This window comes from Nyctibius grandis, chromosome 1 (assembly GCF_013368605.1).
Source record: "Nyctibius grandis isolate bNycGra1 chromosome 1, bNycGra1.pri, whole genome shotgun sequence".
Taxonomy (NCBI): Eukaryota; Metazoa; Chordata; class Aves; order Nyctibiiformes; family Nyctibiidae; genus Nyctibius; species Nyctibius grandis.
Window position 1 is genome coordinate 107,458,186 of NC_090658.1, and position 20,793 is coordinate 107,478,978.

A 20,793-nucleotide genomic window follows, 5' to 3' on the forward strand; every position below is an offset into this window, starting at 1 on the left:
TGTTTACTTGGTTTGTACATGTCGTGGTTTAACCCCAGCCAGCAACTAAGCACTACACAACCGCTTGCTCACTCCCCCACCCCGGTGGGATGGGGGGGAGAGAATTGGAAAGGTAAAAGTGAGAAAACTCGTGGGTTGAGATAAAGACAGTTTAATAGGTAAAGCAAAAGCCGTGCAAGCAAACAAAGCAAAACAAGGAATTCATTCACTACTTCCCATCGGCAGGCAGGTGTTCAGCCATCTCCAGGAAGGCAAGGCTCCATCACATGTAACAGTTGCTTGGGAAGGCAAAATGCCATCACTCTGAACGTCCCCCCCGCCATTCCTCCTTCTTCCCCCACCTTTATATGCTGAGCATGACATCATATTGTATGGAATATCCCTTTGGTCAGTTGGGGTCAGCTGTCCTGGCTGTGTGCCCTCACTGCTTCTTGTGCACCCCCAGCCTACTCGCTGGTGGGGTGGTGTGAGAAGCAGAAAAGGCCTTGACTCTCTGTAAGCACTGCTCAGCAATAACGAAAACATCTCTGCGTTATCAATATTGTTTTCAGCACAAATCCAAAACATAGCTCCATACTAGCTACTATGAAGAAAATTAACTCTATCTCAGCCAAAATCAGGACACTATGGCATCTATGAGATAATATTTATTTGTAAATAATAATCTTGCTCCTCTGGAGTGATCCCATTAATTTTTATTTTCAACAGCTCTGACATTTGAGGTTTAATATTTTTGTTCACTTTTTCTGAACTGTATATTTGATTAAAGGGATGTTATGCAAATTTGTCACTCATTTTCTTTTAATATAGACTGCAAAAACCTGAAGTATTTCTAACAAGCACAATACTGTTTTAATTTAGGTTTGCAGTGGATTTAAGCCACTCTTTTTCTCCAGACACCTGCTTCCTTATCCCATCAGTGCAGCAGGATTTTTAGCAGAGTGCTCATATGTAATGAACGTACAGGGACATCAGCTTGGCATCATTCAAGCTTAGGGGTTTTTGAAGGAGCTTTTAAGGTATTTCATGTCAAAACTGACTAATAAAAAAACACAATCAAAAAACACTTAAGGATGGATTTGCATGATGGGCCACAGATCATTTTTCTAGAAATACCACGTTTTGTCAGCTAAAACATACGTGCTAAGATATGTACTTACATGACATAGATTCCAGAAGTTTTGAAGGTGCCACTGCATTTTACTGAGAAAAAAAAATTTAGGAAAAAAAACAATTTAAGCTTGTGTTTATTTAGCCCTGAAAATTCTTTTCTGATTAATTAGGATGCCAAAAATAACATTGTGTCAAATTTCGTATGTAGGGTTTTGCTCTTCTTTCCATACTTGTTTCTCCTCCTCCTCCCATTTGCGTCGGTGTTCGCGAGAGGGCTCGGAGTAACTGCACGCAGACCAATATGATCGTTAAGCAGATCTCGTTTATTCGCATATCTGAGGGTACATTTATACTATTCTACTTCCATGCACGCTCCGTGTACGTGTCATCTCTATTATGATTGGTTAGTATGCTTTGTCCACGCGCCTCTATATTAGTTCTGATTGGTTTATGCTAAAAAGCTATATCTTGCAGGTGCAGCATTCTTTCTTATTTTTCAACTTCCCCATATCTTGTTTGTCTCATAGCCAAGGTCCTCAACTTCCCCATATCTTGTTGGTCTCATAGCTAAGGTGCTTGTTCTGTATTATGATTGGCTAGTTCATCACCACCCCATTACCACCCCCTGGACATGCCTGGACATAGCTCGTTCAGTACTTGACCGTTGTCCCGTGGGAACCCCACACATTTGTGCAAGGGTCCTTTTACCATTTGTTGCAACTACCATCCAAAGAATTTACCTTATAGAAAGCAGGTGTCATTAAGAATCTTTAGATCATGGTTTCATAATGTGGTTCATTTTGGTATCTGAACTTGTTTTCTTCTTGCTGCTCTTCATTCTTACTCCCACACTGCAGCTAACCAGCATCTCAGCTGCACAATCATCTATATGTTTTTCCCTTCAAGCTGAGATGTTAACTGCTCCAGCTTAAAAGTCCTGCCAAACATGCATTTACAGGTGTGTTTGAGTGTTTTTTTTTTTCCTTTCAAAGCCAGATCAGTTCTCTGAACTTATTCACAGATTGGTCATGTAAACCACTGTAAGAAACAAGAGGACAGCACAAAGGAGCACTGAAAATAAGCAACTGAAAATAAGCAACAGAAATTCATATTTTGTGTTGTAAACAAAGGTTTGGTGACAGAATTTGCTGTTTTAAAACACACTCTCTGCCTCACCTTAGCTGGTTAAATAGAAAATTTGTCTTGCATGTTGTGAGACATTGACATATAAAAACAATCAGTTTGGGAATCCTTTCTTCCCTATGAAGTCATCTGAGTTGTGAAAGGTTACAAATTCTCACCTCACTAAACTCATAAAGCCTTCATATCTCAAATAACTTTCTGATGCCATTTTTAAGAACAAATTGAGACAAAGTTGAAAAAGGCACTGCTGCATTTATGTTATCACAAGGATTTCTAACAACAGCAACTAAATGAAATATTGAATTAAGAGAGGGAAAAAAACCTCACCAGTTCTGCAGGAAACTGGAAGGACAAAGATTGCAAGGGCTGGAGAACCGCAATGCTATCAACCATGTTTTTTAACCACACTTGCTCCTGGCATGGTTTTAACCTGTGTCCAAGACAATTAGTGTTGATCAGGGAATAGGACAGGACAGAGCCTTTTTTTCCAGATACCATACTGGTAAAAGGTGCGAGGAAAAAGTTAGTTATGTGGCTATGACTTTTGCAGTGACACTTGTCTTCAGGACTTAAATACAAGCTCTAATTCCTTCTATTTTCAATTACAACTGTAGACAAGAGGTTTGTATGTCATACTGAATTCCTGTTAAATATTTGTCTCATGTTTGTCTGTAAGCAAGATAAAGTTTGAAATCTTGGGTGGCAATGGAGTGCCACTTATGAAAGCATTGAAGTCGAGAGAAGAGTTGTGGAAATCTTGTGAGACCGCAAAGTCCACCTTTGTTAAAAGCCACCATAGCGGCAGAAGTGGGGGAGTACCTGAACCAGAGCAGATAGCACACCCGGTGTTGGGGCAGTTTGTTCGCGGGGCTTTTCTGTAATCTTGACAAACAGTAAATCAGGGTATAGGAAAGAAAGAAAAAAGGAAAAGGAAACAAGTGTTTTTTGAAGGAATATTGCCGTATTTAGTAGTAAGGAGCTGCAGATATTATGGCAAGCTGGTGATAGCTGAAGACAAGTCTATTAAATCAACAGTAGTGTATCTATTTCTGAAGCTGATTTTTTTCCAAATTTAATATGCTATTACTTCCTTTCTTGTCTCTCTTTCAGTCCCATAAGGTTTTCCCTGACCTGTAAGTACTTAGCCTTGAGAACAGAAAAGTGGTACACACAAGGTGTTCCACAGTTTGTATTTATCAAATAATACATGACATTAGGTTCTTTGCATTAAGCTTCATCTGTTCAGAGTTAAAGAATCTTTCTTCTTAAATGTATTTTGCTGAAACATAAAGCATTTTCGTTATATTTAATAAACATAATTTTTATTGTGTGTATGATATTTGTATACAATATGATTACAACTTTATCACTTAAAGAAGAGTAAGCTCATGCCTTATTCTGTTAAAATTACTGTCTTTACCTAGTATGGTAGGTCTTAATAGTTCAAAATCCAATTTGATTTAGTAGCAACAATCATTGCAGAGAATGTTGGGACCAATAGAGTGAATGTCTGTTTGTGAAATCTGTCTCCAACAGTGTTTATTCACAATTCATCTGTACACTTGTTATATGTATTCTGTTGTCTTGCTGTCATTAAGTGTGTGTTCTCTCATCTTAGTAACATAATTCTCAATATGAGTCAGACAGACTCTTGTTTCAAGGGGTTTCCAGGAAAAAAATTATTAGGAAAAACTAGGCTTCAGACTGCTAGATGTACAAAATTTATGTATACTTAGGTAAGATATATGTAAATCTTTTCATGCTCCACTGTTTTTTTAATAGTAACAAGAATATAAAAATCTTGATTGTGCAATATATTTTGTTTAATCATATAAGTATATCAAGATAATAGTATCTTGGTACATTCCTGTCTTCCATCTCGAAATAAGTGTGCTTTTCCACGTAAAATCAGAAGTCAATTACCTTTCTCATTCTCTGTTAAAACCAATTTAAGTGTCTCAATGAAAAGAAATGTCAGACCCAAATGTCTGAGTGTTGGCAGGCTGACAGAATAGGAGGTGTGCAAATGGATCTCTTAGACCTTTTGTTTCCAGTTATGTCGGCCAGATGAGGAAGTTTCTGCATTGCTTGATCAGACTCCTTAAGACACTGGGAATCATTTTTATTTAAAATTGTTTTGTAAATTAGGGTCAGCGTCAAACGAGTCATACTCCCCCAGTCTCCTCTGTCCATATGACTGTATGGAAACTGCTCCGTAGTTCCATGTTTTGCTTAGAATAAACATTTTCAACCTGCTTATAATTGTGATTCATTCATGCGCTTTCACATTTGTCCCAACCTTACCTTCAGCTTGTGTAATATTTTTTATGACCTGGTGTTTGCCTTCCAGTGTCTTTGTAGCAACTGCATTTTAATCTTCATTTCCCAGATTAACACTGTAAAAATCTTCCAATATCCTCTTAAAAGCTCTCCTGTCTCTTGATCACTTTAGTAGCCCTGCTCTGCATTTGCTTCAGATTGTATTACTCTTATTTGAACATGGGTAATCAGATTTGCATGCAGGCCTACAGATAAGGTCTTGGCAGTTTCTTGTACTTATCTTCTGTTTGATAAGTACCTTGTTTAACACAGAGATACTGTCGTTTTTACCTTCATACCCTATGGGCTTTAAAGCACAGGATGGATTTGATTTTTATGAGTTGAGTGTAGGTCTTTCGTCTAATGGGATCCTCAGAAGTGGTCTGGTTGAAAAAGGAATTTGCTTGGTTTTGTTTGTTATCATACATGAGGTGGTGAGCTAGAGGTAGTCTTTCGATTACGTTTTTTATGTTGACAGTTTGGAAGTAACGCTGTGGAAGGATAGTCAAGAAAACTATCTCAACTATGAGTTTCTTCATTGGCAAAAGGTCATCATGATCTTTCTCGGAATGAGAAGGACAGATATTGCACACACTTGAGATGATCGTACTGACAAACTGGAAGACAGACCACAGAACACACTAAACTTTTTAGAGGAGGTGGAAAAGCATGATTTTGGTATTTTTAAGAATATGACTAATGACTTTTGATCTCTGGTAGCTGGCAAAGTTTCCATTTATAAATTTTGCACAGCCTCAAATGCTTTTTATAGACTCGTCCTGGACTGTCGTGCTCTGCTTGTTCTTCTCCTGTTTCAAGAAGAGAGAACTAAAATCTAGAAATATTGCTTACTGATCTCAGCTCATCTAGAAACTGTGTAGTGCTTCTGAGGCAAAATAAGTATAAGATAATAGAAAGTTTTAGCTCTAACTTCGGATTGCCTTTGCACTTGAGAGTTTTCTGGCATTGTTTGTACAATATTGACTTTTATGGTCTTATAACCAAAGGCAAGACATTTATTACATACTTTATAATAAAAGTAAACACGCTAAAAATAAAATCCATCAATCTTTCGTTATTACATGAACAAGAAAATTAAAATATCAGTCTCAATGTGGAAGATGTATTAGAGTTTTAAAGTTGCTGCATGCTTCCAAATGATTTTCATAACTGCAATCCAATACAATTTTGCACATCCTTAGAGATGGACATAGTTGGGTAAATGCTTGTAAAACAAGAAAGCTGTAGTTTTCAAAAGTGATACAATCCAAGTATTTTATCTGGAAAATATTGCAATGATTTGTGAGGGCACAAATACAGAAACAAACACATAACAGGGAAGAGATTTCCTCTTATCCTTAGGTTCTATGAAAATACAGTTTCTGCTTGCTCAGCTAACGGTAATAAAGATAACAGCTTTACTTCTGTAAGCCAATAAGGCTGTGGGTTTTTGTTTGTTGTGTTTTTTTGTTTGTTTGGGTTTTTTAAGAAAAAAATCTCAAGTAGGCTCAACAAAGACAGTCTGAACAAAAAAGTTGTTAGCAGATAAATAGCGAGCGATGTTGGATGCTTCAGTATGTACATTTCTGTGCCATGTAGATTCCTGAAAGGTGCATTTGGCACCTTGAAGTGTAAATATGGTTTCGTTATCAGGTATTCCACGAACTTGCACTTTGTATGTTTTGGTTTCTGTGAGTGAACTCTTCCTTCCTCTAGAGTAAACCCAATGAAATCCATTAATTTTTGATGAAATAGTTTTTAAGAAGGATGTAAATATCCAATGTTAGATAACTTGCAGACTAAAGCTCTCAAGGTTAGTTGTGTGCCTACATGCGTGTGTGTATATGCACATGTGCCAGTGACAAAAAGTTTGGTACTACCCTTCTAGTAGTAGATTCTGATCATGATTTTTTGTAACTCTGGGGCTGGAATAAATCTCCTTATTTCATTTTGTGGGGAATAAAGGTGAAAATTCAATGCATATTTATCTCTTTTTTTTTTTATTTTTTCACCATAAATAGATTAATAGTCAGCTTAGATTGATGTCTTTTGTGAGATTTGTATTTTGATATATCAGCTGCTGGAAGAGGTTTTGGAGAAATCCTGGGATCTTTTATTAAGAAAAAACCTAAAACTGGAGGCATTCAAACTGAAGATTTCCTGTTTTGATCTAATGTTCATATGTGTGTATGTACATATAATATATAGACACTAAAATAAATAGGCTAAAGATTGAGTGTTCACAGAAGCCTTTATTAAGTATCATAACAAAATTATTATATAGAGTAAAAATTTAGTGATAGTGCCAATGGAAAGTAATTTGAATTTTGTTGAACAAAAAGTTGAGTTACACTTCCTGTGGGAGGCATTTCTTTTAACTATTATTTTTCTTATTATGTGGTTTCACCTTGTCTTTATTATACCAGAAGCTTTTTAAATATCAGAACTTAAACATAAAATTATTTTATTTTTATTATTTCTATAGAACTCAGAGCCCTAGATGTGGACCAATACTCTATATTACTTTAGATATTACCATTTTGTCTGTGCTTGCATAATCTGTGTTCCAGAAACATATAATCAAAGTCTAGAGTAAACTTGAAACTCAGGATCATAAAAATTAGGAAAAAAATTTATAATCAGATTAACTAGCACTAGCTGCCAGTGGTTCTAAAGGTGCTTGTTTGTCAGCAAACTCCTTGAAGATGGAAACATAGACTGATTTAAATTGGGTGGGGTCTCTGGTGTTTGATTAACACCCACTCACCCCCACCAAAGAAGGACCAAGTTAGATGAGATTGTATAAGGCCTTCTTCTGTCACAGTCTGGATATTTCCAAGGACAGATTTCACAGTCTCTCTGGGCAACTTATTTCAGTCCTTGGCTGCTCTTAAGTTGGAAAAAACCCCAAACATTCTAAATTCTAAATGCAATTTCTTTTTTGCAACTTGAATCCATTGTGTCTCATCTTGTCACTGTGTGCTTTTGAGAAAAGTATTCTCTATGTTCTCCCATTAGGTATATGGAGACAGGATTAAGATTCCCCCTTTCCAAAGCAGTCTTTTCTTCAGGCTGAACAAGCCCAGCTCCCTCAGCCTTCCATCACAGGACAAGTGCCCCAGACCCTGACCATTGTGGTGGCCCTCCACTGAACTTCATCTGGTATGTTAATGTCCTCCTTGTGTACTGGAAAGCCCCAGACTGGACAGACCGGAAAGCTCCAGCCACGGACTCACAAGCACAATATAGAGGGGAATAAGAATTTCCCTTGGTCTCCTGGCTGCTCTTTTACTCTTCTACAGCTTGGGGTGCAGTTGTGTGTCTTTGCTGCCAGAGCACATTGCTGCCAGGTCCCTTCCTGCCAAACTGTTTCCCAGCCAGCTGGCACCACACTGTACAGTTGCATGGTGTTACGCTGTCCTAGGGGCAAAACTTTGTATTTGCCTTTGTTGAATTTCATTATATTTGTGTCATGATGTTTCAAAGGGATCTCAACAGCCTGGAGAATAGCAATCCTTCCCTTCAATGTATGGACTTCTCCCCAGTTTGTTGTCATCCTGAGTTCAAGGAGGGTTCATTCCATTTCCCATTGCAATAAATGTATTAAAGAATATCAGCTCCATTATCAACCCTTGAGGAATCAACTAGCAATCAACTGCTAGCTGAGCTCTTTACTGGAGGTCACAACACTCTGAACCTTGCAGTCCAGCCAATTTTTCCCCTACTTTACAGTCCAGTTATCCATTTCATCCACTGGATCTGTTACAAGGCTACTACGGAAAGCCTTGTCAAAGGATTTGCTGAAGTCGTGGTAAACAACATCCATGGCTCTCTCCTAAGCCAGTCATTTCTTCACAGAAGTTAATCAGATTGGTCAGGTATGATTCACACTTAGTGATTCCATGTTGGCTCTTCCAGCCTACTGTTGAACTGGAAGTTAAAATCTGGAAAAAGTACTCAATTTGCTGGAGGCCCGTCTTTGTTGAAATACAAAAGGGGTCATTACTGGGCCCAGTACTGTTTAACGTCTTCATTAATGACCTGGACAGCAGAGCGCATACCCAGCAAGTTTCAGGTGATACAAAACTTGGAGGAATGGCTGATAGAACAGATGGTTGGGCTGCCATTCAAAAGGTTCTTGACAGGATGGAGAAATGGGCAAACAGAAATCTCGTAGAGCTCAATGAAGAGAAATCCAAAGTCTTGCACCTGTGAGTGAATAATCCCAGGCACCAGTAATAGATAGGGGCTGACCAGCTAGAAGGAAGCTCTGCAGAGAAGAACCTGGGGATCCTAGTGGACAACTTGTTGACCATGGCCAGCAATATGCCTTCTGGGTTGCATTATACAGAGTGCTGCTAGCAGGTTGAGGGAGATGATTGTTCACTTCTACTCAGCACTGGTGAGACCACACCTGGAGTGATGTGTCCAGTTCTGGGCTCCCCAGTACGAAAGAGAGACATGGACATACTGAAGCGATTCCAGCAAAAGGCCACAAAGATGGTTAAGGGCTTGGCACATTTGACCTGAGGAGAGACACAGATCTGGGATTGTTCAGCCTGGAGAAGAGAAGGCTCAGGGGATTCTTATAGAGGTGTGTAAATTCCCTTCTGGGGAGAGGTAATGATGATGCAGCTGGACTCTTCCCAGTGGTGGCCACTGGCAGGACAAGAGGCAATGGACACAAAGTGAAATACAGAAAATTCCATTTAAATATAACAAAAAGCATTTTAAAATAATTTTAAAAAATGTATTTACTTATTTCTTCTGTGAGGTTGATGGAACACTGCTAAAGGTTGCCCAGAGAGCCTGTGGTGTCTCCATCTTTGGAGATACTCAAAACTGAAACAGACGTGGGCTGGGCAACTTGCTCTAGGTTCTTCATCTCTTTTGCTTTCCAAAAAATGTAATATCCATGAAAGCAATTTGTAGGCCATGTTGGTTTTGAGAATAAAGAAGAATTTTGCAAAGGGTAGGACTGTATGGTTTCTGTCATGGTACTGTCCTCTAACAAATGACCTACATGCATCTACAGCGTTCCATACTAATGTGGAAATCAGTGCTGGTAGATCAATTAACTATTCATTGTACGTAGCTCCTGGAAATAGAAAGGACAAAGTTGTTTAGAAATTGACAGTGAAATATTACATGCTTTTCAATTGATTCAATATTAGGAATTATTTAAAAAAGAAAGGTCAAAATGCACTGTAATGGAGTTTAATGTATGACATTAGAAACTTAAAAAAATCAGCTATATTGATTTTGTAGTCTTTTTCTGGGTAGAAATAGTAAGGACAATTCTACAGAATTCTTTAGAATTAATTTTTCAAAGGAAATTTCATTACTTACACCTTAGAAAAAAAAATACATTATTTCCAGAACAGATTTATTAAAGAAAATACTTTTACATGTGTATATATATATATCTTTCTAAGTCCATCTTTTGTTCAGTACAGCTCTTTTAATTTGGTAGATTGAAAGGTTATTAAATTTTTTTTCCCTGAGTTCCTTTTCAAATGAAGCTGCTTTTCTGAGTTGGAGCAGAGACTTTAGTTTCAGTGCCATCATCTTGCAAGAAAACATAGCGTTTTTTCCTCTCCTATTTCTTAGCATATTTTGTTCTATTTTCATAATGAGTATAGTTATTACCCTCCTCAAAAATTATTTTCTTCTTCTGTGTCTCTGGAAATACAGTTGTATGTATATCTTCTATTTATGCATGAAACTGCAAAGTGCAACACTTACTGTAGCCATGTGGACAGGGTATCATAGGCTGTGCATCACACCTATTAAACATCTTGACATGCGCCCTGAAATTTTCTGTACCCCTGATTTTCTCCACAGAACTTCTGGAATTCCTCACAGTGTTGTAATTCCAAAGCTGTCAACCATATCAAGGGGCTCTCTGACTTCCTCCTAACTTATGCTTTTTCCTTTGTGCGTGGTTTTGCCTGTGGAGACCAATATAAGGTAATATTAGGAAACACATAGGGGACTGTAACAGAGGGACTATGGAACAGCAAAAAGTAGGGCAGTTTGCATTTGGCTGAACTGAGGTGCAACCTGAAAAACTTTTCCAGTTGTTTCGGGAAGAAAAGGAAAAAGAGCAAATAACATACATCCTTGTAAAGTCTTATAAAGGTATTGAAATAAGTGAAGGAAAAATATGCACCTTTCTCCTTCCTTTCCTCTTTCCCCTTCCTATTTTTCTTGATTTGAATTAAGCTGCTTTCTGAATTGTTGCTGTCAAGTTCCGACTACCATGTGTGTCACTGGCATATAAAAGCTGAGGAACTGATTCACAGAAGGGTGAAACTGTTATCTTTAGCTGACATAAGCAGTGTGAGCTTTTTGCTATTAAGGCCTCTAGGCGATCTTTGCAATCTAGTTTATGATCATGACTTCTGAGAAGAAAAAAAAAATCCATTATGTTCTCCTGAAATCATTGTCAGATTGAGCCTCTGAATAGTACTTTCAGCAAAGGTTTGGAAGTTAATTTTCATAGTTTTATAATTTATTTCAAATCTAGATGCATTGTTCATGTTAAAAGTAATAGGAGTTGGGCTGCCAGAGACCTCAAAACCTTCAGAATTTATTAGACAGTATCTTTTTTTAACTTGACCTTTTAAACCAAAGTACAAAAAAAATCTTACCAAAACAGGACATTACTTTGCCAGTAGTTGTCATGATGAGTTTGAAGTAAACATGGGAAAAACGTATAGGCATTGCTTATTGCATATTTAAAGACTCTTGCATTCTATTGTGATGACCATAGTAAGAAAACTTAGGCGGAATAAAATAGTCATTGAAAAGTTTATTCAGTTCAATGTCAGCTACCATTTGTACTTTGTTTTTTTCATTATCAACCTCTGCTGTCTAATTTAGGTGATTTCTCTGTAATGATAAATCAGAATGGGGTATATGATGAAATCTAATATATCCAACAAAATGAAAGAAACTCTCCATAAGTGAAAGCAAAAGATTACTATGTTTAAGGTGCTGTGAATATGCTTCCAAGTAGCCTGTGTTGCAAATAAATATGGAATTTAGCTTCAGAAAGAGTATTAAAAAGGCTGTGTAAATAAATAATCTGATACAGGCCATCTGAGAATGAGTAATTTGTTAAATATACGTTTATTTAACAACCTTTAACTGATTATTCATATATTGTCAAAAATGGTGCCATTTCTCTACTAAATTTTACAGTCCTGCTGTGGTGTAGCCTTTTGCCACTGTCTGATAATGAATATTAGCATTATGCTTTAGCATATAGATGATGATGTTTTGAATACTTTTCTAAAAAATAAATATATAACATGTGCATAGTTAGTTTAAATAGTGAGTGTCACGGCTGGGCCTAGCGACGGTCGAGAGCTGGATTCAGGGATGCACGGATCGGGATCGGGGGCAGCAGGAAAACAGACGGAGTCCTCCCTGGACACCGGCCATAGCAGAAAGAGAGCGAGACCCTCGTGATCCCCCCGCTTTATACTGAGAATGACGTGTATGGGATGGAATACCCTCGTTGGTCAATTTTGGGTCACCTGCCCTGTCCACTCCCCCCTGCAGCTGCGACCCCCCCTTCGGCTCTTCACTCGTAAGCAGTGAGGAATTCAGCAGTGACCTTGGTTTCTCTCAAGAACAAGTGCAGCAAGAGCCTTTCTGCACAACATCCCTACCGGTGCCTCAGTGATAACTACAAACTTCGAGCGTTATCAGTCCTGGAAGCAGACACTGTTTGCAAAACATGCAGTTAGTTTCAGAAAGTGCAGTTACTTAGAGGAGACTTAGCTGAAAGTAAAAATCACTGAAAGGAAAATCTGCCTGGTTTAGGCCAAACCAGGACAGTGAGTTAAAACCTTTGGCATGTTATCTAATTAATAAATTGCATTATGGATTTTGATTCTGTGCATTTGTCAAACAGTTCTACTGTCTAGGAAGATACAGGTAATGCATGAGGAAGGCCTACCTTTTAACTTAATTTCATGAATAAATCTTACTGCACAGTGCTCCAAATTGATCTGTGCTAGGAAGTGAAGTCCACACAGGTTATGTCTGTTGTAATAGTGAAGATGGATAGACTCCTGAGGAGGAAATCTTAGGAGATGGATCTGCTTGGCTATCTCATTGTACATATTTTTGCTTTTAAAATACTAAGACTAAACAGATTCCTTTCCAAACACTGTAATATTATTTTTTTTCAAATCTGGCATGGACTTGAGTGAAGAAAAATGAGCTATCTGAGAACACTCTAATGTTAGGTCAATATAAAAAAATCCATTACCTTCAGTGCTTCTGTGTAGTATAGTTTATAATTGTTCTCAGTACACAGTGAACATCAAATTATTTCATGAATCAAGCATCTTGATAATGAAAGATGCTGCGACACTGGTGATTCTAAAGCTTCCTTCAGGAAGTGACTGCAGATTCTCAATCCTGTTGACAGTAGACCTCAGCAACACTACAGAAAAATATGGATCTTTTACTGAAAACTTTGCAATGAAGTTAAAGCTTGATGGACATATATAACCTTTGCATATGATAGCTTTGGCCAGCTAGAACTCTCATAAACTGTTTTGGTTACTGTTAGGAACCTTCAAAGGATAATTCATCTTAGGTCCAGACTAGAAGCAGTAAAGTCTGTGCAGAGGAAATTGTGCAGCTACTTCAATATTAGAAGGGGTGTGGCCAGCAGGTCAAGGGAAATTATCCTCCCCCTCTACACTGTCCTGGTGAGGCCACACCTGGAGTACTGTGTCCAGTTCTGGGCTCCCCAGTTCAAGAAAGATAAGGAACTACTGGAGAGAGTCCAGCGGAGGGCTACAAAGATGATTAAGGGGACTGGAGCATCTCTTTTATGAGGAGAGGCTGAGGGAGCTCTTTAGCTTGGAGGAGACTGAGGGGTGACCTCATTAATGTTTATAAATATGTAAAGGGCAAGTGTCATGAGGATGGAGCCAGGCTCTTCTCAGTGACATCCCTTGACAGGACAAGGGGCAACAATGGGTGCAAGCTGGAACACAGGAGGTTCCACATAAATATGAGGAAAAACTTCTTTACAGTGAGGGTAACTGAACACAGGAACTGGCTGCCCAGAGAGGTTGTGGAGTCTCCTTCTCTGGAGGCATTCCAAACCCGCCTGGATGCGTTCCTGTGTGATATGATCTAGGTAATCCTGCTCTGGCAGGGGGATCGGACTAGATGATCTTTCGAGGTCCCTTCCAATCCCTAACATTTTGTGATTCTGTGATTCTGTAATATACTTCAAAAGTTTTAGAAAAGCGCATAAACAATGTAGCTGAAGGCTTGATCTTAACAAGTGGTGAAATCCTGTGAACTATTACATGTATTATTGAACATGGCTGTCATTCTCAGATAGCTCATCTTTTCTGGTTTTTAGGAGGCTGTGGTAAAAAGTGTGTCAGTTTCAGGATGCTAATCCCATTTTTTTCTGGGGTTCCTGACAGATGTAGTGGTAAGAGGCAGAAAAACATCATATTGTAGCAGATCTTCTTTACACAGATAGAAGACTGATTTGCTGCAATACAATTTCAGCAGTTAGCCAGTGCCAGTTGTCATGTATATGACAGATGTAGATTTGCTGTGATTTGTTTTCCTTGGGAATGCAGTTTATCAGAAATCATAGTATCTTTGAATAATGCATTTTTTTTTCCAGATGGCACACCCACTCATAAAAATAAATTCTGAGTTTTGGATTGTATAAATATAGCTGCAGACACCAGATCTTATGATGAAACTACTTCATATTACAGTGTTTTGTAAAAATGTTTTGATTTGAAAATAACAGAAAGAGAGATTCTTGTTTCAAATGCAGGTATTCTTCTCTGTCAAACATGTAACAAATTTTTATTTGTTTGGCTGTTCTTGCAAAGTTACCTGTATTAACCTACCATGACTAAAGCAACAAAAAGGGGAAAATTTGCCAAGAGAGAGGCAGCATTTTTAATGATGCTATAAAACATATAATAGCATATAGCAATATATGCTGTAGCATATAATGGATCATTGTTCCCAACTTTTTGGAATGTAAATTAGTATCTTCATTCCAATTATTCTCATATCTTAAAATCACTTTCTTTAGTTTATTTTATGGATATTCATTCTCATATATGTGAATCGAACACTGACTCTCTTTCCAATGTTAATGAGTACATTGAAATAAATATCCTATTTTATTAAGGCTACTGAAACAGCACAAAAGAAGTCAGGTATCATATTGTTTGCTTCTAGCTTTGGTAGCTACTCACTCAGTAACCTTGAGTCGTTCCTGTAGTGCACAGAAATCTTAGATCTGATCTGCAACGTTGGTAGAACATTCATCTAACTCATCATTCATTAGAGTTCTATGTGGCTTTTGTTACCTTGTTAATATTTGTAGAAGATTTGGGGATTTTTGTCATAAAAGGATGTTGTAAGTGAAAGTGTTCTCTCTTTTAATTTTTTTAGCTTTATGATTTTTGGCCTGTTTGAAATTTTCCTATATAATTTGGGTTGTAACTTAAGTGTAGTTATGATCATTTAAAGGCCAGTGTGACTGAGTAATGAATTAAGGGTGTGCATTCAATAACTGAACTTACATGGTATAATGGGGCTTAATTAGCATTGATATATTGATATAATGCTTTACAACACTCTGAGGATGTGCATGTATTGAGTAATTAATCCTCTCAACATACAGGTTAGTGAGGTTAGTATGGTTATGTTTATTCTGCAGATGGGTAGAGTAAGGAAAGAGAGAAGTATGGGGTGAAAAAATTTGTCCATGAAAAATGCAGTTTCTGAAACGACACCTGAATTACATGTGACCTTTTCAGACCACCATTTCTTTGATGAACACATTTATCTTTTGTGCTCTGTTCATGACATATTTCAGCTTCCTGCACTTATTTGTTCTGCTCTAAAGGAATTAGACAATTTTAATTTGTACTATTTCAATGAAAGGAATGGCATGCCATTAATAACTTTCAGATGAGATAGAGAACAAAAACAATTCCATTTTCTTCCTCCCCAACACACACTTTTGCTTTTCCTAGGTGGAGGAGTGTCATCTTTAAATTGATAACTAGTTAAGACAATCTTTTCCAAATAACTAATGCTTACAAATGGTAGTAACTTTCTGCAATAAAAAAGAAAATAAGTATGTCCATTCATATCAGCCCTATGTCACTGCTTAGTCATTGTTTCCTTCATATTTTGTTTCTATTAACAAAGATTGACATAATTTATTTTCTAGAACCTGAAGTAATTTGAAAATAAGCAGAAGATTAAACTTTTTTGTATACTTTAGACTTTAATTTGCTGTCAGAGACCATTTAATTATTCGATTCTTTTAAATTGCTATTTTAGCAACTAAAATGAAAACTTCTACTGCCTAGATCCATAATGATGTTGTATGACTATTTTTGCAATATTTACAAAAAAGAATTAAATAAAAACTTCTTTTACTTCGTTCAGAATTTTGAGAGAAATAGCATGATTTATAGGAAATTTTGTTTGAAAATAGATCTGTAAAGAACTTTACTGAAGGACTGTTAAACCGAGAACTGAGTTTGAAATTAGCTTTGAAAGTGATGATGTCTGTTATAAACTAAAATCTTTTGTGAAAGTACATGTCATAGCCTAATTTTGCCTTATTTGTATAAGGAATATTGTTTTAAAAAATAATAATAAACCCAATTATTTAATTACAATTGTTTGAGACATTTATTACTTTGTTTTGCAGATTTTTACTGTAACATTTTTCCTTCTTTCTTTTGACAGTATTACCTAGTCATACTTGTGGCAACCCAGGAGAAATACCTAAAGGAGTACTTCATGGAACAAGATTCAACATTGGAGATAAAATCCGATATAGCTGTATCTCTGGTTACATCCTAGAAGGCCATGCCATGTTGACATGTATTGTGAGTCCTGGAAATGGTGCATCATGGGATTTTCCAGTTCCATTTTGCAGAGGTAAAAATTAAGACATGAAATATCTTTAAAATATTAAGACAATATTAAAACAGCAGATTCAATACATTTATTTTGAGGAATTTTTTTTGTACTTTCTAAATATAAATGTATTAATATAATGTCTAAAAATATGCACCATTTAAAACTGTCATCACAATTCAGAAGCAATGACTCCCCAGAGTTTATGTTCAGAGGCAGATGTTATCTACTGATTTTTTTCCTTTTCATTTACATGGGGGAAAGCTATAGCAATTTGACAGCAGGACCTGGCAAATGCTTTTGCAAGTTTCTACTTTTGGCAACTTTCTGCCAGGAAGGACAAGCTTGAAATCTTCAACCATATAATCTCTGAAGGGGACATCTGGTGGTCCAATTCCTTTGAGTCCAGCTCCTGCTTAAAGCATGGATAACTTCAAAGTTAGGTCAGGTTGCTCAGGGCTTTGCCCAGTTGAAATTTTAATATCTCCACGAATGGAGATTCTAAAATTTCTCTGGAAACCTGTTCTAGTGCCTGGCTGCCCTCATTCTCATGTCCAATTTGAATTATCTTTTTACTGATTATGTCCATTTCCTCTTCTCCTGTTACAGAATAACAGAATCACAGAATGGTTAGGGTTGGAACAGACCTCTGGAGATCATCTAGTCCAACCCCCTGCCAAAGCAGGTTCCCCTAGAGCGTGTTGCACAGGGTCGTGTCCAGGCAGGTTTTGAACATCTCCAGAGAAGATTCCACAACCTCCCTGGGCAGCCTGTTCCTGTGCTCTGTCACCCTCAAAGTAAAGAAGTTTCTTCTCGTATTCAGACGGAACTTCCCTTGTTTCAGTTTGTGCCTGTTGCCCCTTATCCTGTCACTGGGTACCACTGAGAAGAGTCTGGCCCCATCCTCTTGACACCTGCCCCTAAGGTATTTGTAAGTATTGATAAGATCCCCCCTCTCAGTCTTCTTTTCTCCAGGCTAAACAGACCCAGCTCCCTCAGCCTCTCCTCATAAAAGAGATGCTTCAGTCCTCTGATCATCTTTATAGCTCTCTGCTGGACTCTCTCCAGTAGTTCCTTATCTTTCTTGAACTGGGGAGCCCAGAACTGGACACAGTACTCCAGGTGTGGCCTCACCAGGACAGTGTAGAGGGGGAGGATAATTTCCCTTGACCTGCTGGCCACACTCTTCCTAATGCACCCCAGGATACCATTTGCCTTCTTGGCCACAAGGGCACATTGTTGACTCATGGTGAACTTTTTGTCCACCAGAACTCCCAGGTCTTTTTCTGCAGAGCTGCTTTCCAGCAGGTCAACTCCCAGCGTGTACTGGTGCATGGGGTACTGTTGTGGACCTATGAAGAGTCTGGCTCCATCTTTCTTAAACTAAGCAGTGCAGTTAGATTTTCTTGTAGCCTCCTCTTGTCCAGGCTGCAAAATCAATTTTCCTCATTCTCTAGTCTCATACATCATGTTCTTCAGCATCTTAACTGTTCTAGTGGCTCTTCTCTGCACTTGGTCTGGTCTGTCAATGTCAGTGTCTCTTTTATACTGGGGGATCCTAGGGTGGACACAGCGTTCCAGATGGGGCCTCCTGAATGTCAAGTAGATGAACTCCCTTTAACTTTCTTCCTTTAGCTGCTGACTATGTCCTTGCTCATGAAACCAAATATGAGGTAAGCCTTCAATGCTGCAAAAGTGCACCGTTGACTCAGCTTGTGTTTCACAGGACCTCAGGTCATGTTGTCAGACCTGCCACCTAGCAAATATTTTTTGCATGGGATGATCCTGTTCCAGGTATAGGACTTTGCATTTCTATTTTGGAATTTCATTAGATTCCTGTCTGCTCATTCTTCCAGCTTGTCAAAGCCTGTTGTCAAAGCCTGTCATCAAAGTCTGTCTGAATGGCAGTCCTGCCCTTCACGGTGCCATCTGCAAACCTTGTCAGGTGCATTCAATCCCATAATCCATACTCATGGTGAAGATATTACATAAATTCAGCCCCAGTTTGAATCCCTGGGGAATGCTTCAAGTCACTGACCACTAGTTTGACTTTAAAAAATTGGCCTCTGCTGTCTGAGCCTGATGGTCCAGACAGTTTTTCACTCACATAATAGTCCACCCATCCAGTCCATACACCCTCTATGTGACTACAAGGGTATAGTGGGGAACTGTGTTGTGAAAACTTTGTTAACGTCAAGCTAAATCCTTTGATCAAAGAAAGCAGTCAGGTTAGCTAGGGATGATTTGCATTGGCAAAAGCTATCTGCCTCTGTTCACCTTTTGTGCTTTGTGTGCTTGGGTATGGTTTTCATAAACACATTCACCATAATTTTCTGGAGATTTGAAGTGAACTTGACAGATACACAATTGCTAGGATCCTTGCTTTTTTTAAAATCAGAAATTAAATATTATCTTTTTTCCATTCATTGGGAATTACCCTTGATTGTCACAACCTTTCAAAGATGATACAGAGCAGCCGCACACTGTGGCACACCAAGTGTGCATACCGTTAAGTAACATGAACTTGCACATATCCTGTTTACTTCTATAGTTCCTTGTATTGTTTCTCTTGTTTTGTGGCTACTACTTTTCTTTCCAAAACTTCTCCATTTTATTGAAAATTGGGAGGCCTAAGGGCAGCCTTTGCTAATGAAGAGAGAGGCAAAGGGGACACTGAGTGCCTCAGCCCTTTCCATGTTTTCATCACAAGGTCACTTATCCCACTGAGCAGCAGGCCACCATGTCCTTCATTTTCCTTTTCTTGTTGGTATACCTATAGAATGATTTCTAGAATGACTGCTCTTCACATTCCTTAGCAGTTTCATTCCATCTGAGCTTCAGCCTTCCTCCTTCTATCTCTGCGTTCCTGAACAACACTTCTATATTCCTTTCAAGTAGCTTGTGCCTGCTTTCACATTTTGTACAGTGTTTTGGTGGGTTTTTTTTTTTTTGCATTTCAGTTGGGAATTTCCTGTTCAGCCCCAGCAGCCTCCTGCTATGCCTACTCATTTATGTACATAAATAGATGCATCATTCTTGAGCTTTGAGGAAGCTGCCCTTGAAGTCAAACAAGCTCTCCTGGGCCCCTTAGTCCATGAGCCCATGAGAGCCTGTCTACCACTTCACAAATAAGTTGAAATCTGCTCTGCTGAAGTCCAAGGAGTTTATTCTCCTACTTGCCTTCCTCACTTCCCTCAGAATCTTCAGCTCATGGTTATTGTAACCACAGCTGCTGTTGAATATCACTTATTTGAATGGTTCTTTGTTCCTACACCTCGTTGGCCTGTCCAGTGCCTGCATTAAAAAAAATTCTTCCTAGTGAACTCAGAAATCTAGTCCTCTAGGGCAAATGCTTGCCCTCTGCTATGCTGCCATCCACACAGATGTAGGGATGGTTAAAGTACCCCATGAGAACCAGAGCCTGTGGTTGGGAAACTTCTCGTTGTTTAAAGGCTTTGACCACTGCTTGATCAGGTGGTCTGTAGCAGATATTCACCATAATGACCTCTTGTCAGGGCCTGTATTTGAGTCTGGGCCCTGGGAAGATTCTTTGCGATCCCAAGAGGCGAGATTAAAGCACAAACGAGGCCAAATGCTGCCAAACAAGCTGCTTTATTGAACAAAGGTGGAGAAAACTGAGCGATAGGAAAGGTGGAAAATAAAGGGGGAAAAATAAGCGAGCGTTCCGAGAAAGAGAGATGCGCAGGGACAGTCACCACCGTGGTGTCCAGCAACGTCTTCTGTCTTCCAGCAGTGAGTGATGCAGCGGGGTAAAGGCAATAGCACACACAGATGAGGTAGAAGCAGTGGAAAAATGAGCCCACGCGGACAAGGTAGAAACAGTGGAAAAGCGGAAGCTGCAGGTCTGTCTGCGCAGTTCTTTTTATGGGGAGTGAGGGTGGGCATGCGTACCTGTCCGGTCCAATGGGCATGCCCACACTTTCTCCATCCAATGGACGTGTCCATGCATCCTGGGCCTGAGTGTTGACAGGCAGGTGATGGAGACCAGTGCTCACTCCAGTGTAAACAAGTTTGAATGAGAGGGACAAGTGACTATCTAGACATGTCTAGACAAGTTCTCCTATACACAAGTGTCCAGGTACACTCACATAGGCAAACTTTGAGACATCTATTTGCCAGTTTGGTCCCTCACACCTCCCTCTTGGCTTCCCCTTCTCATTCTAGCCCACAGGAGCTCAGTGAGTTTGTTGCCTGTTGTGCAGCAGAGCTCTGTTCATTTAAGATCCTACTTTGTGTAGGGTG

At 38.7% G+C, this 20,793-nt stretch overlaps 1 protein-coding gene across 1 annotated transcript in view; it reads left to right on the forward strand.

Moving 5' to 3' along the window:
- The window catches only part of CSMD1 (CUB and Sushi multiple domains 1), a 1,320,281-nt gene that overhangs the window by 593,640 nt on the left and 705,848 nt on the right, over positions 1-20,793 (forward strand). The window contains 1 exon segment of the mRNA XM_068415956.1: positions 16,357-16,551. Within this exon segment, the coding sequence (XP_068272057.1) occupies positions 16,357-16,551 (195 nt within the window).